Genomic DNA, 21,921 nt, shown 5'->3' on the forward strand with positions numbered 1-21,921 from the left:
AAAAGAAATGGATGTTGAGCAGACCTTCTAGACCTTCGTCTTTTCCTGAATGTTTGTACTTTGTCCAATCTCTTCCTGTTTCCCCCCACATCTCAGCATTGTGCTGAGTGAAACAAGCCAGACAGAGAAGGCAGCTAAATACCCTTCAGTATTAATAGAGCTAAAGAAGCTTCTGCCTTTGCAAGTAATAATAATAAATTTAGTCTATTTGGTTTGTATATTTGCAATGTGTTAGCCAGTCAGAAAGTCCATACTTAGATTCACACAGTTATTCATGACTACTTTTATTGTATTAAATGTGGAATGAATATAAAGTTTGCTAAGTGTATACAGTCATGTGTCACTTAACGACAGGGATATGTTCTGAGAAATGTATCGTTAGGTGATTTCAACATTGTAAAAACGTCATAGCGTGTACTGATGGGGAACAAAGTTTGCCACCCCAAAATGTGTCTACTTAACATGAGGATTATTTTAGGCTAATTATTTTTAAGAAATAAAAGTCTCAAAGTTTTTCTTGTTACCGTCCCCCTCACTGCCTAAAAGAATTCAGATTAAAAAAACCTGTCTCAGGAAGCAAGCTATCACCTTAGCATAACATGAACTAGACAGGGAGGAACCTAGAAAAGTCTGTTTGTTGGGCTCCCCTCTCTGTTCTGCTTCTGTGTGCCCAAACACTTGTTTTCCAAATGTTTGCTTCTTTTCACCTATCTGTGAATTGCCTTATTTCCCTTTAAATTCCCTGACTCTCCCTATCCCCAACATCTTCTTTTGTCGTTAGCTGGGAGTGATATTTAAGCTGAGGGCTTTGGCTATTTTGGTGAGTTACTTGATTTTCCTGGGTTTCTTCCATGTATACATGTTAATAAACTTTTGTTTTTCTCCTATTAATCTGTCTCATGTTAATTTAATTCTTAGACCAGCTGGAAGAACCTACAAGGGTAGAGGAAAATTTCTTTCTCCCCTACAGTACTTACACAAACCTAGATGGTATAGCCTACTACACACCTAGGCTGTATGGTACTAATCTTATGGGACCACTGTTGAATTGTTACCACCCAAGGAGGGGTCGTCTGCTTGCTGCAAGATACCCCAATAGTCAGGAGGCAGGGTGGTAGGAGAGAAAGGACTTTATTACAGCTCGCTAGCAAGAGGGAAGATGGCCAACTCATGTCTGAAAGAACCATCTCACAGAACAAAGACTACAGGCCAGTTATATATGGGGCTATTCTCCAGGTGGGGGTGGTGGCTGATCTCTGGGTGGGGACAGACATCTGGTCCCAGTTCCTGATAGTCCTTTGTTTGGAATGAAGCAACAGCCCTATCCCCTGATCTTTTAGTTGTCATTGATGATGGCTATCAGCATAGGCTCTCTGCCTGGGGGTCATCACATTCCTAAGGAACTCAAAAGAACAAAGTTATCATCTTAAAGCAGCTGGGAAGGACCACAAAATCTACAGAGCATGTCTGGGCTAGTTAGAGGTCATTTAAAGTTACAATATGGTTTCCTTTCTATAATATGGCTTGCCTTATGTTAACCTTGTGTTGAGCCAGTATCAGTATATGTGGTCTTCCATTGTCTGAAACGTTTTTATACAGCACATCACTGTAAATCATCTAAAATAAAAAGTCGCTGTGAGATGTCATCATGCATGCATCACGCGCTTTTAGACAACTTTGAATTTCTTTTTAAAACATGAAAGAACGTCTGCTTTTAAGATTTTTCTTTTGGATATTCATTACTTGTTATTTTATTTGGGTTTTCAAAAGCTTACAGTTCTCATCATTGTACTTAAATGATGCTGCTCTTTTGTCAAAATAGAGAAAAGAAATATCCCTATTCCAAAATGTGGAATTTTTCAGTTTTTCTGTTCCTGGTTTTGTTAGACTCATCACCTGATTTCCAAACAATATTGTTTTCTTTCCTAATCTTTGCTCTGTTGTTATACTGTGCTTACATCTGCCCTTTTAGTTGCCTTTCAAGAACCTCAATTCAAGTCCTAAATATTGTCACAGCATGTTTTATCTTTCTCACCTTGGCACCTAATACAAGGCCTGGCATAGTGTTATTGTTGAATAAACACATTACTGTAGTAGTCTACTTGTCAGGTTTTCTGGATTTGTCCTCTTATCATTCTGCCTAGTTTTGGAGACCACAAAAACTGGTAGCTTATATTAAAACTCCAGTTATGATCATTTCTTTTAGTCCTTCTGACTAAATCTCGTTTTTATGTGATTGTTTCCAGACCCTTCTCCAGTTTGAAAGAACTTAATCTACCAGGGTGCTTCTTACAGTGTCTTCTAATTTGGACTCTTCAGTGAAAAGGAGTACAGACCCGTTCTAGCTTACGAGGGCGGAAGATCGTGAGAATGCCTCAGAAGTTTGATGACAGATGCTGCAGTGCTGCGAGTTTACTGGGCTTAGAACTTAGACAGCTGCACAGCCTTCCTCTGGGGCATCTCTGCTTCTTTCTACATGTCTGTACTGTTAACCTGTTTCTACGGCAAGTCTCTACCTAGAGTTTCTGCTGTTCCATAAGTGGTTTTACACATTACCCGCTCTGGTTGTCTGAGGTTTCTTTACATCATAGCGAGTCTTGATACATCTTTTTGGCTGCTTTAGTCTCTCATTTTCTTCTGTGTAAAATTCCCCAGCAGAGGACTTTGATTTGTCTAGGATACTTTTTACAGCCAGTCACTCTGGTCATAAGTTGCTTATCAGTTTATAGATGCCCTTGCCCACCTAATAGTCCCATTTATTTATTCAATGAGTATTTTATCATCTAAAATATACCAGGAATTGTAGTATATATTTGGTGTATCTAGTATATACCAGGATTTGTGGTATGTAAGTGCCTGGGATATATCAGTAAACAAAGCAGGCCGAAAAATAATTGTTTTCATTCTAGTCAGGTCAGACAGACAGGTAACAGTAAATGTAATAACCAAATGAATGATTTGGTAATTTCCCTCTGGCTAATGAGAGGAATGGTAGGATTGTTTGCCCCTGAACCTGACTGCTGTCCTTCCTTGAACTGTGGGTGATGCCATTTTCAGTAGTAGGAGATGTGAGCAGATGGACAGCATAAAACTAGTATAGATAACCTCTGATATATTTGTTTAGATAAACATATCATAGAAGAAGATTTAGTGGATTATGTATTAGAGTAGCATTTCTCAAAGTTCAGAGCCTGTGTTAAACCAAGCAGTATATACTTTGTACATCTATACGCTGAGCACACACAGAAGGCACTCACATAATTTTTGCCAATTGCTGCAATCAGTAAATATCAAGCATCCTGTTTTGGGTAGAGCAGAGTGTTAAATTTCTCCACCTGATTAACCTCTACTCATTCTTCAGTTCTTCTGCAGAGTACTTCTTCCTCATATCTACTGGCAACTCCACACCAAAGCATACTGGTTAGCAACCCCGGAGAATACTGTTTGACTCTTCTGGGGTCATTGGCCAAGGCTAGAGCAGTCACTTTGGCAGGGGCCTGATGGATGGTTGGATCATCCTAGGTCACTTGCTAATCCTTATGCTTGCGCTGGGTAGCCTGACAGCCCTACCAAGACCCAAGGGAAAGTGAGTTACCAAACATAAAGGAGGGAAAAGGATGCCTGACCAGGCCAGTATTTCCTCACCCTTCCTAAATTTGTTTTGGGCAGTTTGTCTAGCATATATATATATTTCAAAGATAGACATTTGCACATATACTGGTGTCCTGCTGACAGTCCCCTTTTTTATATCTGAACTCCATTTGGTCATCATATTTCTTGATTTTGTGATGGGGTGGGAGAGTAGGGGCTGGGAGGAAAAACGTGAGGGCACTGACTAATAACCACCCCCTCCTTTTCCAAATTTAGCTAAGTACAATGCAGTGGACAATCACAATTTTGTCTGCCTACCACCTCTCCTTTCTAGGAAGTAGTCCCCTTTCTTTTGAGGAATTTCTCCCCCTCCCTACCCAGTCACCCAGCCTCATTTAATATGTAGTACAGATAGGAGCTGCTACTCGGATTGACATGACCTACTTCACCTCTGGACATAAGGGTCAGTCCACGTGTAGACATCTAACTCTAAAAAAGTCTTACCTCACTGTAACTTGCTTTTCAGTGCAAAATATCATCTTCTCAGCATTCTTTTCCTTTTTTTTTTTTTGAGGAGGATTAGCCCTGAGCTAACTGCTGCCAATCCTCCTCTTTTTGCTGAGGAAGACTGGCCCTGAGCGAACATCCATGCCCATCTTCCTCTGCTTTATATGTGGGATGCCTACTACAGCATGGTGTGCCAAGTGGTGCCATGTCTGCACCCGGAATCTGAACTGGGAAACCCCGGGCCGCCGAAGCGGAATGTGTGCACTTAACCACTGTGCCACCAGGCCGGCCCCTCAGCATTCTTAAATACGACCAGTACAGTCTTTAAGAATGGTTATCGGATAGAATAGATAAACTTGGAAAATAAGTTTAAACATTCAGACTGAACACTTAAAAATAAGGAAACAAGAATCAGAAAATGTTTGTTTACTTTTTAAAAGTAGGATACTTTCAGAAGTTCCACAAAAGCTGTTAGCTGCAGCAATTTATGTATTTTATATTTGGAACCAAGTTATTGTAGCTCTTTCCACATTTTATTTGCATTGGAGTAATCACTTTACCATTTTTATTTTTGCCGCTTTCTAACCTAATTTTCACTTTCAAATAGCGTTATCATCTAACTGAAAGTCTTATCACTCATGAATCATTTCTCTGTGCATTTATAAATGTTATGTCAGCGTTTCAAACTAAGTTTTCATGTTATTGAAACACTGCTTATCATTGTGAAGTCAGTAAATAATATGTTGCTTCTAAAGAACTTTTGAAAGTTATGCTCCTGCCTAAGAGAAATTTTTCATCTCTCAAATTGGTGGTAATTAAAACAAACAAATTTTTAAAATAACAATTGTTGGTAAAGATGTAGTGACAATGCCAGTCTCATTCTTACACACAGAATGTAAAAAAACTGTTAAATGTTTTCTGGTGGGCCCTTTGGCTTTGTGTGAGTCTTTAAAATTTTGATACTCTTTGACCCAGTAGTTATATATCTAAGAATTTCTCTTAAGAAAAGTGAGATGAGGATAAAGATTTACATAGAAAGATGCTTTTTTATAGCATTATTTATAATAGTGAGAAACTAGAAAATGTACTTACAGGATTAAAGACCATTGTAAAATATTGCTAATAAACCAATATATAAAGTTAAATTTAGTATGATCTTAGTTCTGTAGGAAAAAATACATGCGTACAAAAAAGCCTAGGATAAAATAGTCCAAAATGTTAACAGTAATTGTCTGCAGGTGTGGGATTATCGATGCTTTTTTCTTTTTTTTTTTAAGATTGGCACCTGAGCTAACAACTGTTGCCAATCTTTTTTTTTTTCTGCGTTTTCTCCCCAAATCCCCCAAGTACATAGTTGTATATATTAGTTGTAGGTCCCTCTGGTTGTGGCATGTGGGATGCCACCTCAACATGGCCTGACCAACAGTGCCATGTCCGTGCCCAGGATCTGAACCGGCAAAACCCTGGGCCGCCGAAGCAGACTGGGCGAACTTAAGCAGTTGGCCATGGGGCCAGCCCCTGATTTCTTCTTTATATTTTTATGTATTTAAAAAATTTTCTGCAGTTAGCTTTTATTATTTTTATAATTAGTAAAAATGAATATGATAAAATATTTTTTGAACCATAATACATTAGGTATGACTTTCAGAACTGAAGAAACAATTTAGGGACACCTGGTTAAATATGATGAGATAAATAACATACATTTATCTCTGTTTAAAAAGACAGGGAGATGTAATCTTAAAACAGTTTCTTTCAATATTAATAAATTTATTAAAATAAACATTTAACTCATTATGAACTAAGTGTCCAGCATTCAGATACAGGCTGCTTGGGGATACAAAGATGTTACTGAAAGAAAGAAAAAGCCTGCTGTCATTAGTTTTAGAAGGTTTTCCTTGATTGCCTCTGCTAGGTTAGGTTCCCTTCTATCATTGTACTTACCATTATATACTGAAATTATCAGTTCATTTGTCTGTTTCTTATTAGATGGTGAGTTCCTTGAGGATAGGGGCCCTGTCTTTTTCATTTGTGTGTCTCTAGTACCTAGCAATTTGTTGAATTAACTCTGCTTGGGATGTCAGAGGTGGTGATACTTGAGGTAGATTTTGAAAAATGAGTGCCTGTCATAAACTACTTTTAGTTTAGTTTACTTTTAATGAAACCCTTCATTCCCCTATAATGAAGGATATATGAGGAGTTACTTTATTGCAGCAACTGTTCATTTTAATTGAGAATGTTTTTATTTTATTTTGCCTTTTTCAAAAGTGACCTTAGTTTTAGAACACAGACTAGTTGGTCAGTAAAACAACTTTAACTTTCCATTTGTCTTTTAAAGGTAAAAATTTGGCCATAAAGTGATTGAAGGTTAGGTGAAGGGCAAAGGGGAAATTGAATTCACAGGGATGAGGGTGAGAGATGATAGTGGATGATTTTTTAAAATGTGTATTAACAAACTGAATCAGGTGTTAAAGGCTTTCTTAAGTTACATGTACAAATAATCAGAATGATGTTGCTTTCACTTCAAAGTGAGCTGGGACAACATGCAGCATATGCAAGCGCATGAAGCTCTTTAAAAAGTATGGCAAAAATCAATTTAGATCTAACATGTTTTTCATCCTCAAGTTATTCACAGATTACATCCTGATTTTCAATTGTAAGTTGATCATTCTTTAGTATCATAGGATAATTTTATAACAACAATGATACAGACCAGTGATTTTCAACCAGGAACAGTTTTGCCCCTGCCGGAATAACATTTGGCAATGTCTGGAGACATTTTGGTTGTAACAACTTGACGATGGTGGGGTGCTACTAGCATGTAGTGGGTTGAGCTAACGATTGTTGCTAATCAAGCTACAATGCACAGGACAACCCCCCTCTCACCTCCCAACAAAGCACAAAGAATTGTCCAGCCCAAAATGTCAATAGTGCTGATGTTGAAAAACCTTGCATATACAATGGTCAACTTCCGAGGCCACTCTAAAAAGTCTTTATTTTACCTGTAACAGTGCTTATAATCCTTAACTGAAGCTTAGTACTAACATTTGTCACTTAAAATATTACTTTGACTCCATAGAAAAGTTCTTTTTAAGTTTTAACTTGAGATAATGAGAAGATTGCTTTCTTTATTGGGAACAAAGGACAGTTACTCCCATGGTGTGTTAGAGACTAGATTTCAGTGCCTCTGTCTGTTTTTCTTAGCTTTTCATATTGTCACTCTTTTCAGAGTCTGTAGGATGGGGATTGCCTGTCGTTTTGGTGTTATGTTTAAAAGGTAAATACTTTCATGCCTTTTAAAACTTGAAAATGTTTAGTCAGTATGTCAATTTATTCAACAAATACTCATTTAGAAATAAGTATTAATATAGTGAGTATTCAGGTTTTTTAGTACTGTATAACCAGTTCACTTTGATTTTATTAATAGGGTCAGGAGCAGGTCTGGGGAAAATAATCCAGAGATTTCCACTGAAGGACTGGGATGATACACCTTTTCCACAGGGAATTGAATTGGTAAGTTGGTGTTGCATTATTGTGCTTTTAGAGTGGTATTTTTCTTTTTATGTTATGTTTATGGTTATATTTATGTTATAGTTACTGTTAAATAATTTTGTGATTTAACTATAACGTTACTAGAAATAATGTCCTCCCAAGTACAGTAATCTTTGAATATATTGATTCTAGAAGGTCTGTTTTGCTCTTCTGTTTCCCACTTAATCTTCTCTCTAATATTAAAGATGAAATTGATGATCTTTATGTACTTGGAAGATGAAAAATTCCTCTAATTCTTTAGTCAAGATCTTAGCCTAGTAGCTTCAGTGATAGTGTGTCACTAAAGAAATATTAGATTTTTTTCTGAAAATTTTCAGGTTATTGTATTAGTGAAAACTAAACCAAAAACAGTCAAAGTGATGAGTCATGGTTTGACTTTGGTCTTAAAATCACAAATCTGAATTCTTTGTCGTTAGCTGTAGGATCTGTAGGACACTTTGTAATAGTGCAATTCAACTGCTTTATTTTTGTCAGTCATTTCAAAGGAATTTAATGGTTGAGCATAGTTTGTGATGGCCTGGACATTGTATCTGTTGGTGGATTGATGATGGTAAAATGAGGGACTGGAAAGATGATCACTAAAGTATTTTGCAATATGACTATAAAGTTTGGTTCTCAAACATACTAGTGTGTGCGTGAGTGTGTGTGTATATTTATTTATATTGTGTGTGTGTATATACATCCACACATATGAGAAGTGTTGTTCAAAGCAGTTCTCATGGAGAGAACATTTGGTCTAATATGATAGTGAAGAGTGCAGGCTCTGGAGGAGGCTTCCTGGGTCGCAGTCCCAGCTCCGTGGTATGACTTTTGACAAGTTACTTAACTTCTTTGAGCTGCAGAGTCCGTCTGTACAATGAGGATAATGACAATACTAATCTCATGGGGTTGTTGTAAAGATAAAATGGGGAAAAAAATACATGTAAAATGCTTAGCTCCATGTCTTCCACAGGATAAGTTCTCAATAAATGAGATAGCTAGTTGATTATTCTTATTGTCGTTGTTGCTGTTCAACATCTTGCAGCACCTCCCCCAGAGGAGGAATTGTTCATTCTTTTATTAGCATGGATCAGAAATATCCATTAGGAATAAAACTGATGTTGAAAATTGTGAATTTTCTCACTCTAGCTAATAACTATTGATTTCTGCTTCTCTGAGAATAAAAGATACATTGCAGAATGCTTAATTTTAATTGCTATAATCCAGCTGTGTAAGGAAGACTGTGGGTTCTGTAGACCCACAGGGAAGGTAAATTTTGAATTTTGGTATTAAAAATGGGAGAAGTCAGCCACTATGGAAAACAGTATGGAGATTTCTCAAAAAGTTAAAAATAGAAATACCTTATGACCCAGCCATCCCACTACTGGGCATCTATCCTAACAACCTGAAATCAGAAATCCCAAGAGTCCTTTGCACCCCTATGTTCATCGCAGCATTATTTACAATAGCCAAGACGTGGAACCAACCTAAATGCCCAGAAACTGATGATTGGATAAAGAAGATATGGTATATATACACAATGGAATACTACTCAGCCATAAAAAAGGACAAAATTGGTCCATTTGCAGCAACATGGATGAACCTCGAGGGTATTATGTTAAGCAAAATAAGCCAGACAGAGAAAGACGAACTCTATATGACTCCACTCATAGGTGGAAGATAACATATAGACAAGGAGAACTGATCGGTGGTTACCAGGGAAAAGGAGGGGTGTGGGGAGGGCACAAAGGGGGAAGTGGTGTACCCACAACAAGACTAACAATAATGTACAACTGAAATCTCACAAGGCTGTAACCTATCGTAATCTTAATAAAAAAAAAAAAATGGGAGAAGAATGCGAGGATCCAAGAAAAGTAACTTTTTGGAGAGCCTTTGGATTCCTTTCTCTTCTCCCCCACATACCTGCAAGTACTAGTAATTGGCCTTATGGTGTGAATACACAGCTATTTGTACTATTAAAGCCTTTAAACCCTGTTTCAGCGTCCTTTTAGTGTTGAATGAAGGAGGACGATTTTGGTGCTGGGGACATTGTAGAACTTTTTGTGAACTCCTGTCTTCCCTCCCATCAGAGTGTGGAGGGATGTAAACTGTAGCAATTTGACAATAGGAACAGTGAACCACCTTCATAATTTCAAGAACAACAGAGGTTATTGGCGCAGGGAGAGATCATGATTTGGCACCAGCTGTTTAGCCGTGACTGAAAAGGGATAAGGTTTGTGATTTGAAAGCCAAGGGCTTAGATACTGTGATGCCTCTGATGTTTTTCCAATAGTGAAGGAGAAACACATAGTGATTTTACTACTTAGTGAATGGTTTATTTTCTTTGTTTGACAACATTCCCATGTTCAAGTGCTGACATGTCTCTCCAATAACATGTAGAGTCAAGTGCTGCTCAATTAGTAAAATGGAGGTGCCAAGAGGTAGACAGAATTTTTCCTCACCTAAGATTTTCCTAGATGAGTTTTTGACGGATTCTGAGCAAAACATTTCAAGATTTTTTGAGCTAGATTAATGTGTAAAGAATATATCTGTGGGATTATGTTGGAAATTTTCTTTTCCTTTAACTTTTCTGTAATTGATAGCAGTTTTGATCCTCTAATGTCTATTGTGCTTTGTCAAATACAAAATAAATTTGTTTATCTAACATCTATCAAAGCCCATTTTTTAAACATAATAGTATCATTAATTGTTAAATTTTTGTTGTCTTTTTATTATTGATTGCTTTGTGCTATATTTCATGTATTAGAGATGTGCAAGTATCGTGCATATGAACAGCAATAACTTGGGTAACTGTGAAATACTGTGTAATCTAGAGTAACTCCTGTAGCTTCGAGACCAGAGATAGGCCTAATAAGATTTTAGTCTAATTGAAGGTGATCTGGCCCAGTCCCTAAGTGGTTTGTTGATTCCAGAGTGGTAGTGACCCTTTTCTGTTGATTTACAGGGAAAAAACATCTAACTCCTTCTAAGGTAGTGGAACGACCTTTAGCATATAATGTTAATGTAATAGGTAACAGTTGTATAGGCTTGATAGGCTAGGATGAACTCACATAAATTGGATGATTGGTGGTAGTGTATCTTATTTGCAGATAAGTAAACTGAGGATTAGGAAGTTTACACAATTTCAGAAAGGTCTAATAGCTAAAATGCAGTAGAGCTAGGATTCAAACCCAGGTCTTTTGACTCTTTTTTTTTTTTTTGAGGAAGATCAGCCCTGAACTAACATCTGCTGCCAATCCTCCTCTTTTTGCTGAGGAAGACTGGCCCTGAGCTAACATCCGTGCTCATCTTCCTCTACTTTATCTGTGGGACACCTACCGCAGCGTGGCTTGCCAAGCAGTGCCTTGTCTGCCCCCAGGATCTGAACTGGTAAACCCTGGGCCACCGAAGCAGAACGTGCACACTTAACTGCTGCGCCACTGGGCTGGCCCCTTAACTCTTAGTCTCAGCCAAGATCTGAGAACATTCTGAGAGTGACACTTTTAAGCTATGGTTATCATTTGTATTTTAGTGCAAATGCAGGATCTGAAAACGGAGTTCTATAATTTGGAAGCACTGAGGTTCAGAAATATTAAAAGAATGCTGTGTTATTGAATAGAAACCAACTTTACGTATTTATTTTATGTGAGGGCAAATCTGGCTTTAGAGCATAATATTATATTGAAATTACTTTCTGTTGGTCATGTCTCCTTCCCAGGCAGCATATATTTGATGTATTTAATTTCTAAATGAAAGATAATTGTATTCATCCTAAAGACTAAACTTTATGACTTGTAGGAAAGGATTTTAGGCATTCATTCACTAATAAGTCAAATCCAAAATTTAATTTAGAGGATGCTGAATTTATTCTTTCTGTTTTTATGTAAAGAAATTGCCTTCCTTTTTTTTATTCTATTGAAAAATGCTGAACTTTAATTTGGATGGATTTTAAAAATAAAAATATGAAAATAAGCTAAACCAAACATAATGACTGCTTTTCCAATTCTGGGATATTTTTATGTTTTTCTTGTGCTTTTTAGGCATACATGGAAACCACAGACAGTCATATAAATAAAGTTTCAGTTAATTTTAGTGACAATATTTCAAAGAAAGTTTAAGAATTGTTTTGCAGAGGCATTCTATGGCTAACAGTCTATTTCTGATTATGGGAACAAATGTTTTTATTGGCTAGATTTTGGACATGAGCAAAATAGTATTGTTTTGGCACTAGCTCTTTTTAAAGATGCTCTGTCTCAGAAGTGAATCTTTTTTATATCATAATTCAAGAAATGTGCCGTAATCTTTTCTAGGGAACCTGCACTGAGGCATTTGTAGATCCGTCTAATTCTTTTAGAAGACTTAAAGTGCTGTGATAAAAAAATGTTGTGGCTTGAGTAAAAGAGGAATAAACATTTAGTTAGAATTTCTAAATTTGAGGTTCTTAAGAAATTAATACTTTTATTTAAATTGTAGACTACTGATTTGACCATCTTCAATATGAATCCAGTTTTCTATAATTATAAGTGTAGATTGGGGAGAAGAGGAAAAAAAATCTTATATTCAACATTCTGCAGTTTTAGTATAGGAGAAGTAGCCATAATATGGGATGCTATTTGAGGGCAGAGAAGTAAGTCTAATGCTTTAATTCTTTACGCTATTTAGAATGTCTTGAATACAACCATCTGACCTAGCTATAAATACCGTTTGGTCAGGAAACTGAGTGTAGAAAGGATGGTAGAGAATTTTCTCCCCTCTTTGTAGAGGAATATTCAGGAAAGGAGAATGAGAAAGGTAGTGAACATATTGGATGACAGAATCAGGGTTCACAAAGATTTTAAAAGGCTGGAGTTACAGGTCCTTTATCTAAGAAGATGAAATATACTAGCTAGAAATGTAGGTTCCTGCATGTGAGTATAAAAAGCCAGCTGTGTAAGTAATTATTTAGAATAAAGATAGGCAAGGTAATTTGCCAGCTAGAAAGATTTGAGAAATATAAGAATACAGCTAAAAATAAATATATAATTATAAAAGATACCTATGGAAGATAATATGGGTAACATCTAACGCCTCTGTACTGAGGTAGGGTGCTTGGTGATGAATTCAGTTTTAAAGATGGTTAAAGGACGTGTGGAAGGACTCTTGATTTTGCGTAGAGCTGAGGCTGAACATATAAGAATACTGCTATGAAGTATGAAGATGTGGCTTTTAAAACATACTAAGTACAACAAAAAGGACTTTTTAAGTTATGTTCACACCAAAGCAAGTGGATATAGATGGGATTTAAGCTGGAAAGTGGTGGTTTGAGCTCATGTTTTTGTTTCCTACTCCATACAGTTGTCCCTTTGAAGTAATAAAACCACATGGCAGGTTGGAACCTGCTGGAGTCTAGAGGGTGCATCTGAGATAGTAGATTCTCTCAACATCTCTGAGATGGAGTATCATCAATCTTGGTGTTATTCTTCTCACGTTCCTCCGTGCTCACCAAAGTCGTTTGTTATCCTGTGTCTTTCAGTTAATTACACTTCTGCTTATTTTGCTAATGCATTGAAAGCCTCAGTTGTGCTAGAGAATCTTCACCTACCAGTCTCCATGGTCTCCTCCTTAAGCACTGCTTTCAGAACCATCTTAGACAAGTTTGCTTGCCATGCTGGAGTTCTGCTACATCTGATGCTTTGAGGTGGTAAAGAACTTCCTGAGGAAGATGTAGAACTACACAGCCTAACCTACTGCAAATTCGTGCTGTTTGCAAGTAGCCTGGCCCCCTTTACCACGTGGAAGACTGCTACTCATCTCTCATGTAATTGTCTATCACCTCACTGCTATGGGTTGTTCTACGCTTCTTAACTTCTAGTTCCTTTTTCTACTCTTTCATTTATCCCAAGTATCCTTAATATCAGTTAAAAAAATCTTTTCTCGACTGTATCTCTTTTATCTATTATCCTATTTCTTCTTCATTATAAAATGTTCCAAATGATCCTTTTTCATTTGCTATCTCCATTTCTTTAAGGGTCTAGTGTGGTACAGTGGAAAGAAATGGTATCTAGAATTTTAAAACCTTGAGCAAAGTTAACTTACCCATTCTGATAATATTACTTTTCTTATAGGATGATTATCAGGTGATTATTAATATTTTAATAAACTATAGTGTTGATTTCTTGCTATCCACTCTCATCTCATACACCCATCTCACCCACATCTCAGGTTTATTCTGAAGTATAGTTTATTTCCTTCCCATTCCGAAGTTGCAAAGTTGATGTTTATTAATATTTTCTGAATTCATTAATGTAATATTAGCTATTATAATAGCTCTGTAGATGAACCTTAGTGGCTAGCATGATAGGAGTTCTTTTCTTCTTACTTGCATAAAGTCTAATTAGTGGCAGTGGGGTTTGCCGTCTTCAAAGTGTGCTTCTCATGGTCATCTTGGGCATCAATATTCAGTTGACAGAGTAGTAAGAGAAAGCATGTAGGATAGTAAAGATGGGTTTTATGGGGTAGGGCTGGGAGGCTGTATACATCACTTCTGTTTTATTCCGTTTATCAGGAGTTAGTTGTATAGCCACAGTTAACTGTAAGAGGAATTTGGCAAATAAAGCCTAGATGCGTGCCTAGGAGAAGAGTGCAGCAGATTTAGTGAACAACTACCTTTCCTCTGCCACAGTATTCTTGCTGACTTCAAAGATCCTTTCCTTTATCTTAATTCTTCTTGACCACTTTATTTTTAGACATCACTAATTCAGTCTTTGTAGTATAATGAAAAATGAATATTTAGTCTTTGTCTCAATTCCTGGCACAGAGCTCCTGAAACCTTTGGAATTTACTATCTCTTGTTTGCTAATGGGAAGGTTTATGGGTTTAGGGGGCCTAGATAGCTTCAGGGAGGGGCCTGGTCTGCCAGAGGAACCAACCATGTGATTAGAGGATTGGAAATTCCAGCATCACAGGGAGGGAAAGGGGCCGGAGATTGAGTTCAGTCACCAACTGCCTACCTAATGAAACTTCCACAAAACCAGTAAACAAAGGGTTTGGAGATCTGAGTTGGTGAACACACTGATGAGCTGGGAAGGTAGTGTGCTTGGAGAAGACATGGAGGCTCTGTGCCACTCCCTCCCTCCATACCTTGCCTTATACATCTCTTCCATTTGGCTGTTCCTGAGGTGTATCTTTTATAATAGACTGGTAAATGTAAGTAAAGTGTTTTCCTGAGTTCTTCTAGTGAATTATTGAACCTGAGGGAGGTGGTCATTTGAACCCCTGCATTTGTAGCCAGCAGGCAGAACTATGGATAGCCTGGGTACCCTGTTTGCAGCCAGCATCTGAAGTGAGGGCAGTCTTGTGTGGCTGAGCCCTGAGCTCTTGACCTATGGTGTCTGTGCTAACTCTGGGTAGTTGGTGTCAGAATTGAATTGAATTGTTGGACGCCCAGTTGGCGTTGGAAAAACACCCACACATTTGGTGTCACAGAAAATACAACATGGTATTCTTCATGCTAATTTTCTCCTAATTTCAGCTCCAGTTAGTTTTCTTCCATTTCTTCCTGTTTTTGTGGTCCCCTTACTACAGATTTTTCTGTAAGATTCCGTTTTGGTTCTTTGGGTGTTTTGTTTTCTCCGGAAAGTGATGGTAGCACTTTTCTGTGAGTCTTTTGTACTTGAACCTGAATCATGCCTTTGATTATCCTTTTCTGCAATTGCTGTAATCTAACTATATTGCCTACACGTCTCAGACAGAGCTAATACATATTTTGGTATCTTTTTCTAATACCAACTTTCTAATGTGGGGTGAGTTCTGGTAACAAATATCCTGGAAGGTTTAATCGGAGGTAGTGCTTGCCTAATTTCATTTCTAGCAGTTTGTCCTGTAGCTAAACAGACACTAGGATAAATGTTTATTATTCAGACCCAAATGCTTTTGAGAGTGAAAGATAGTAAATTAGAAAACGTGCATAAACTGGTACTATCCTGAACAAACTGATCTGTATAGTTACTTATACATATACATGTAAAAGGGTTTTCATAGCGGAAGATTAGAAACTACCTAAACATCCATCAATAGGAGACTGAATTTGTGGTGCCACAGTCATTCATCAGAATATGTGTTAAAATGTATGAGATAGAAAAAGATGTACAAATGGCTAACAAGCACATGAAAAGATGCTAACATCAGTAATTATTAGGAAAATGCAAATCAAAACCACAGTGAGATACCACTTCACACCTAATTACCATGGCTACTATAAAAAAAATAACAAGTATTGGCAAGGATGTAGAGAAATTGCAGTCCTGTGCACTGTTGATGGAAATGTAAAATGGTGTAGCTGCTATGGAAAACCATATGGCAGTTCCTCAAAAAATTGAAAATAGAATTACTGTATGATCCAGAAGTTTCACTTCTGGGCATATACCCGAAAGAACTGAAAGCAGGGACTCGAACACGTATTTGTACACACCTGTCCATAGTGGCATTATTCACAATAGCCAAAATATGGAAACACCCCAAGGGTCCATTGACAGATAAATGGATAAACAAAATGTGGTATATACATGCAGTGGAATATTATTCAGCCTTAAAAAGGAAGGACATTCTGACATAGGCTACAGCATGGATGAACCTTGAGGACATTATGCTAAGTGAAATAAGCCAGTTACAAAAAGACAAACACTTTATGATTCCACTTATATGAGGTACCTAGAGTAGCCACATTCATAGAGACAGAAAGTAGAATGCTGGTTGACAGGGGCCAGGGGGAGGGAGGAATGGGGAGTTGTTTAATAGGTATAGATTTTCAGTTTTGCAAGATGAAAAGTGTTCTGGAGATTGGTTGCAGGACAATGTGAGTGTACTTAACACTACACTTAAACTGTACACTTAAAAATGGTGAAGAAGATAAATTTTATGTATATTTTACTACTACTAAAATTTTTTAGAGAAGTATGAGATACAGCTTTATGCAGTATCTAAGACATATTGTATAACAGATAGCCAAAACAGTTTTGAGGAAAAAGAACACAGTTGGAGGACTTGCACTACCTGGTTTCAAGACACACTATAAAGCTCAATATTCAAGACAGTGTGGTGTTGGCTTGAAGATAGACTTGATCCGTTCAACAGTCTAGAAGCAAACCCAAACATACGGTAGATTGATTTCCAGTAGAATTGCCAAGGTAATTCAATTGTGGGAGGGAAGAGGTTTTTAGAAAATGGTGCGGGAACAACTAAATACCCATTTGGAAAAAAAAATTAGCCTCGACCCTACCTCACACCATACAGAAAAATTAACCTGAAATGAATAATAGACTAAATGTAAAAGCTAAAACTATAAAGGTTTTAAAGGAAAACTTCGGAGAACATCTTTGTCACCTTTAGTTAAGCAAAGACTTTATATAGAATACCAAAAGCATGACTGAATAAAGTTTCTCTGGAGTACTTGAAAATCCTTGAAAAGTAGTGTATCATCATGCAAAAAAGATCCATAGTCAGAGAGCAAGAAGTCCCATTCTGTTTCATAGATTTCACTTGGATCTACAGAAGTTCTGGGTGCTACTTGGGCCTTCTGTTTTTTGCCATTTCCCTTTAGTGAGGAGGAGGACATTGGAAGAAATGAGAGGATGTGAGAGACCAGGAGCAGTTCACCCAGGAACTCAGAGGAAACTTTTCTCAGGTGTTACCTATTTTGCTGAGCCAGATTTTCGTTAAGCCCAAATTTTGGGTATATTCAAACCCATGACAATAGAACTTTTTTATTAAAGTTTTAATTGCTATAGATGGCAGCTAACTTTAGATATAAAACCATCCTTATATGTGAAAGACTTTGTGATATGCAGGAAGGAATACTAAACTCTGGGATTGTGTTTGTGTCAGTATATATACCTTTATATAGGTATATAATTTGATTATAAAAGGCCACAACTGTTTAGCGAGCACATCAACTCTCTAGGTTATATAATCTATTTTCGAGGTCTATAAGGAATGATATTTGGATACTATCCATCCTCCCCCCCTCCCCCCCGTAGTTCTTGGTCTAATCAAGTTGTTTGCTGATCCAGGCATCTATTTACTACATGAAATTTCCTCACATCCTTTTGCTTGAGTTTGTATTGTGCTATGAGTATACATGTTGGAACTTTCCTAGTTATGGATATTATTGAGCATGGTCATCTCCTTATAACTTAGAAACATGACAATTTTAAAAAGTGAAGTATTTGGTGGCCTCTAGTGGTACTTCTGTGTCTATAAAAAGTCACTAATATCACCAATATACAAAATTTTAGGGGGAGAGACAAAACACAAATACGAATACACAAATACTGAGGTGACAAAACACAAGTACGTATATTTATTGAAGAAAAGGTTTTTAATCTTTGAGACATAAAAGTTTATTAATCAATTACAAATCTCTCAGTGATATGACTGTGTCCACTATTACAGCAAATTTTATCACTAGGCTTTCCTTACTTTCAAGAAAGATCTTGAAATTATATATATGTGTCTTAATTGGTAGTATTTCTATGTAGCTTGTACTTATGTCAGTAACAGTTTACTTTTGTGTTGCACTGAAACGTGTCCATGAAAGGGGATGGTAGGAACATCCTTCCTTAAATACGTCTCCTTAAATATAATAAAAGCTAAAAATAGGGCCAGTATTTCATAAATTACTCACAAAGATAATCAATCCTTAGTAAGTTTATTTCTTTACACAGCTAATTCTGGCTAGCTTAAAGATACTTTAAGTTAGACCAAGAATTATCCAGAATCTGAAGTATATGTGGAAATTTAGACAGATCATTTCAAAAATTGGGAAAATTTGTACAAATTCAAGATTTGGAAAGCGAAAGAGAAAACTGACAGTTTTAGGTAAGTTAAATTTATTTCACATGCTGAAATTCATCTCTGTTCGTGCTGAAATTCATCTCTATTCATGCTAAAAATTAGATACTGAAATCTAGAAATTTAATAATTTGCCCAAGATCGTATAGCTACTTAGTCTTGGCTGACATGGTAATAAAACCATGATCTTTTGACTCTGCTAAAGCTTTTCTAAAACTGAAATAAAATATTCTTTGTGTTAGATGGGGCAAGCTGATTTTTAAAAAGGTTTTTGCTGCTACTTTTTTTCAAAAATTAAAAATTAACAGGATAAGCCTTATTCTAATTAGGAAAGTTTAATGGACATTAGGAAGACACTAATAGAAAAGTGTTTTAACATTAAAATCAGAAGAGTCTAGTGATAAAGTCTGTTCATAATTGAGTTGGCAGCTTTTGTTTCTTCCGAAGATAGATTATATTTGCAAGAAACACCTATAAGTCTGTGTGTACTCAGGAATACCTTTATGACAGCCGTAGTGTTCTAATGAAACAGATTCTACTGTTGGCTTCACAACTGAAAGATTTCATTGAGGGGAGTAGGATCTTCAGTATTTTTCTCAAATTCAGTACTATGTACTTAGTTTGGAAAGAAGAATAAAGTGCTATAAAACTTGTATGTGAAGTGCTATCAATTTGTGAATTAATTATGCTTTCCACTGTTTGAGGTTCTGGGCTCTTTCGCCAGGCGGTGACTGCTTTTCCTGAGACTTCTGAGTACTGATAAACAAGATGAGGAGGAACCCTGGATTCTGGTTTTAAATGTTTTACTTTCTGACAGGCCAGAGAAGTGAAGGAAGAGACATGTTCAGAGTTGAGAAGGGGCATAGGAAGGCACCCTGCTCATAAGTAATATTTTCTACTCATTCCATCAACTAGAGATTCTTTTAAACTGACTGTGGCTTTAAAATTTCTGGAAGATGCATTTCGATTTCACATGAATATATACTTAGATTAACACTGTTCTATCTAGCTGATGTCTGTAGTTTTATCTCATAGAACAGCCTGTTGCCTGTTGGTAACAGTGACAGCCTTAAGTAGAATGATGTGATGCTGCTGTTACTAAAAGTGAAGAATTGTTTCCTAAACATGAAAAAGGGGTTAGGATGTAGTCCAGAAACTAATAATTTAGATATAGATCACTGGTTTTTTTTTTTTTTTAAAGATCATTAAAAAGCTGGCTTGTAGGCCAACCTGGTGGCATAGTGTTTAAGTTCTCAGCTCTGCTTTGGCAGCCAAGGGTTCGTGGGTTCAGATCCCAGGCATGGACCTACACACCTCTCCTCAAGCCATGCTGTGGTGGCATCCCACATACAAAAGGAGGAAGATTGGCACAGATGTTAGCTCAGGGACTGTCTTCCTCAAGCAAAAAGAGGAAGATTAGCAACAGATGTTAGCTCAGGGCCAATCTTTCTCACCAAAAAAAAAAGGCGGGGGAGGCAAATAAAAAAAATCAGAAATCTAAAAAAAAAAAAAAATCTGGCTTGTGAGTACTTAGGAAAAACACAATTTTTGTTTTCTGTAATTTGCTCATTTGTCCAATATTTTCCTTTAAAATTTATAGCCATTTTGAAAATTCTAGCTATGATTTAATGCCAGGTCATTCATTTAACAGATATTTATTGAGCACTTTCTGTGTGTCAAGCACTGAGTTGGGGATTAAAGATGTGGCATTGAACCAGAGAAAAATCTGTCTTCTTAGAACTTAAATTTCTGGTGGAAAGAGACGGCACTAACCATAATTAATAAGTAAATTATATACTACCTGGGAATCATAAGTGCTTTTATTAAAAAATTATAAAGCAGTGACAGGAACAATGGTGGCCCATTAGTTTGTAAATAACCAAGACAGCCAGTTACCTGTTACTGCTTGCCAAAGAGTTTGAGGAAAGCAAATGACCTGTGTTAAATAGCTTTTAGGATTTTGCATGTTTTTGATATTACCAAGCAAATTGTAACTACATGCTTTTAAACTTACCAAATTATTAAAGAAAATATCTTTAATATGAAGTAGCGATAGACGTTAGTTTGTTAGACTAAAGTAGCCAAGAATTATTCAGACATGTGAGTTGTACATGACCATGATTATAGTTTTCTATAATCAGATGGGTTACATATTTAATGTGCAATCTATTTGTATGTGATACAATTTTTTAAAAAATATTTGTATTTCATACAAGGACAAAGGAAAGGCTGGAAAGATGAAAAGTCTACATTTGCAGTTTATCATTAAAGCAAGTTAAGTATGAGTATAAAAATCTTATGTATCTTTAATCCTATAACTGAGCAGTTGCTTAACTGGACTTTTCAATTTTGGGCTTGTAAGGAAAAAATGATTCTATGTACTTTTGATACTAGGGACTTTCCCCCTAATTATTTGTTGGCATACATAATAGCACTTAAGGATTTATTCTTTTAATACAATTCATAGACTTGATCACTTTTTTAGATTATTATAATTGCCTAGTTTCTAAATACAGAAATATATAAATAAGATTAATTTGTCCTTTAAGATCACTAATATTTACTGATTCTCTTTCATTCTTTTTTCTTTCTTTTTTCCTGCTCGACAAAGATTTGTATATAGACAGACTGGTGGGTTATGATGCAGCCTCTGGTTATTGGTAGACATTTCTCTAAAGTTCCTTCCTCTAATAGAGTGTGACCCTCATTTAAAATTGTCGCAGAGGTAATGATCAAAATGTTATGGAATCTGAGGGTTTGGAAGGGATCTTAAAGGTTTCCTGGTCAAATTCCAACCTCCCTTATGATGGTTAAATCAGTTTATACGCAGTAGTCTTGCCAAGTGGCCATGTAGCTTTAGCCTATATTAAATACTTACCGTGATTCATCCATAAGTATTTTCTTAGTGCCTGTTATATGCTGGACAATGTGGTCGGTGCAATGGTAAATAAGACAGATGTGGCCTGTGGCCTCATATTCAGTCTAGTAGCATTTTTATAGTGATGGTGAACTTCCACGTGTAGATATATTCACCTTCAAGTCTTATATACGTCATCTTCAAGGATCTTGTTCTTTTCCTCAAATTTATAACAGTAACCTGATCTATTCAGGTTAATATTCATTCCAGCTGTTGTTACTGTGCCTGGCAATACTATGTTTCTTTTTCTTCTCACATTTTGCTAGATTTGTATTAAAATATATACATATTCAAATTCCTTTTTCAAGAGCTAGAGGTTCTAAAAAGTTTGGATATGTCATTAAATTACAAATATAGGACTCTTAACCTAATAAAATTGGATTTTCTAGAACATATGTACGGCAGAATGTTGAATCTTACCACCCTGTTTAATTACATTATACAAAGAGTGAGATTTTAGACAAATAATCTAGTTGAAGTAACTAAGATGGGGATCTGGTTTCATGTAATGCTGGATGTTGTACTATGTCAGTGTACATTTAGGATTT

At 36.5% G+C, this 21,921-nt stretch overlaps 1 protein-coding gene across 5 annotated transcripts in view; it reads left to right on the plus strand.

Annotated features, from left to right (window-relative positions):
- The window catches only part of SBF2 (SET binding factor 2), a 463,187-nt gene that overhangs the window by 85,352 nt on the left and 355,914 nt on the right, over nucleotides 1-21,921 (plus strand). For 3 of the 5 annotated variants that reach the window (XM_046684984.1, XM_046684986.1, XM_046684988.1), the window contains exons 2-3: nucleotides 7,328-7,375; nucleotides 7,526-7,611. In XM_046684984.1, coding sequence (XP_046540940.1) covers nucleotides 7,328-7,375; nucleotides 7,526-7,611 — 134 coding nt within the window. The remainder of the gene's footprint in view (nucleotides 1-7,327; nucleotides 7,376-7,525; nucleotides 7,612-21,921) is intronic. The other 2 variants (XM_046684985.1, XM_046684987.1) reach the window with 1 other exon arrangement.

This window comes from Equus quagga, chromosome 14 (assembly GCF_021613505.1).
Source record: "Equus quagga isolate Etosha38 chromosome 14, UCLA_HA_Equagga_1.0, whole genome shotgun sequence".
In the NCBI taxonomy this organism is placed as follows: Eukaryota; Metazoa; Chordata; class Mammalia; order Perissodactyla; family Equidae; genus Equus; species Equus quagga.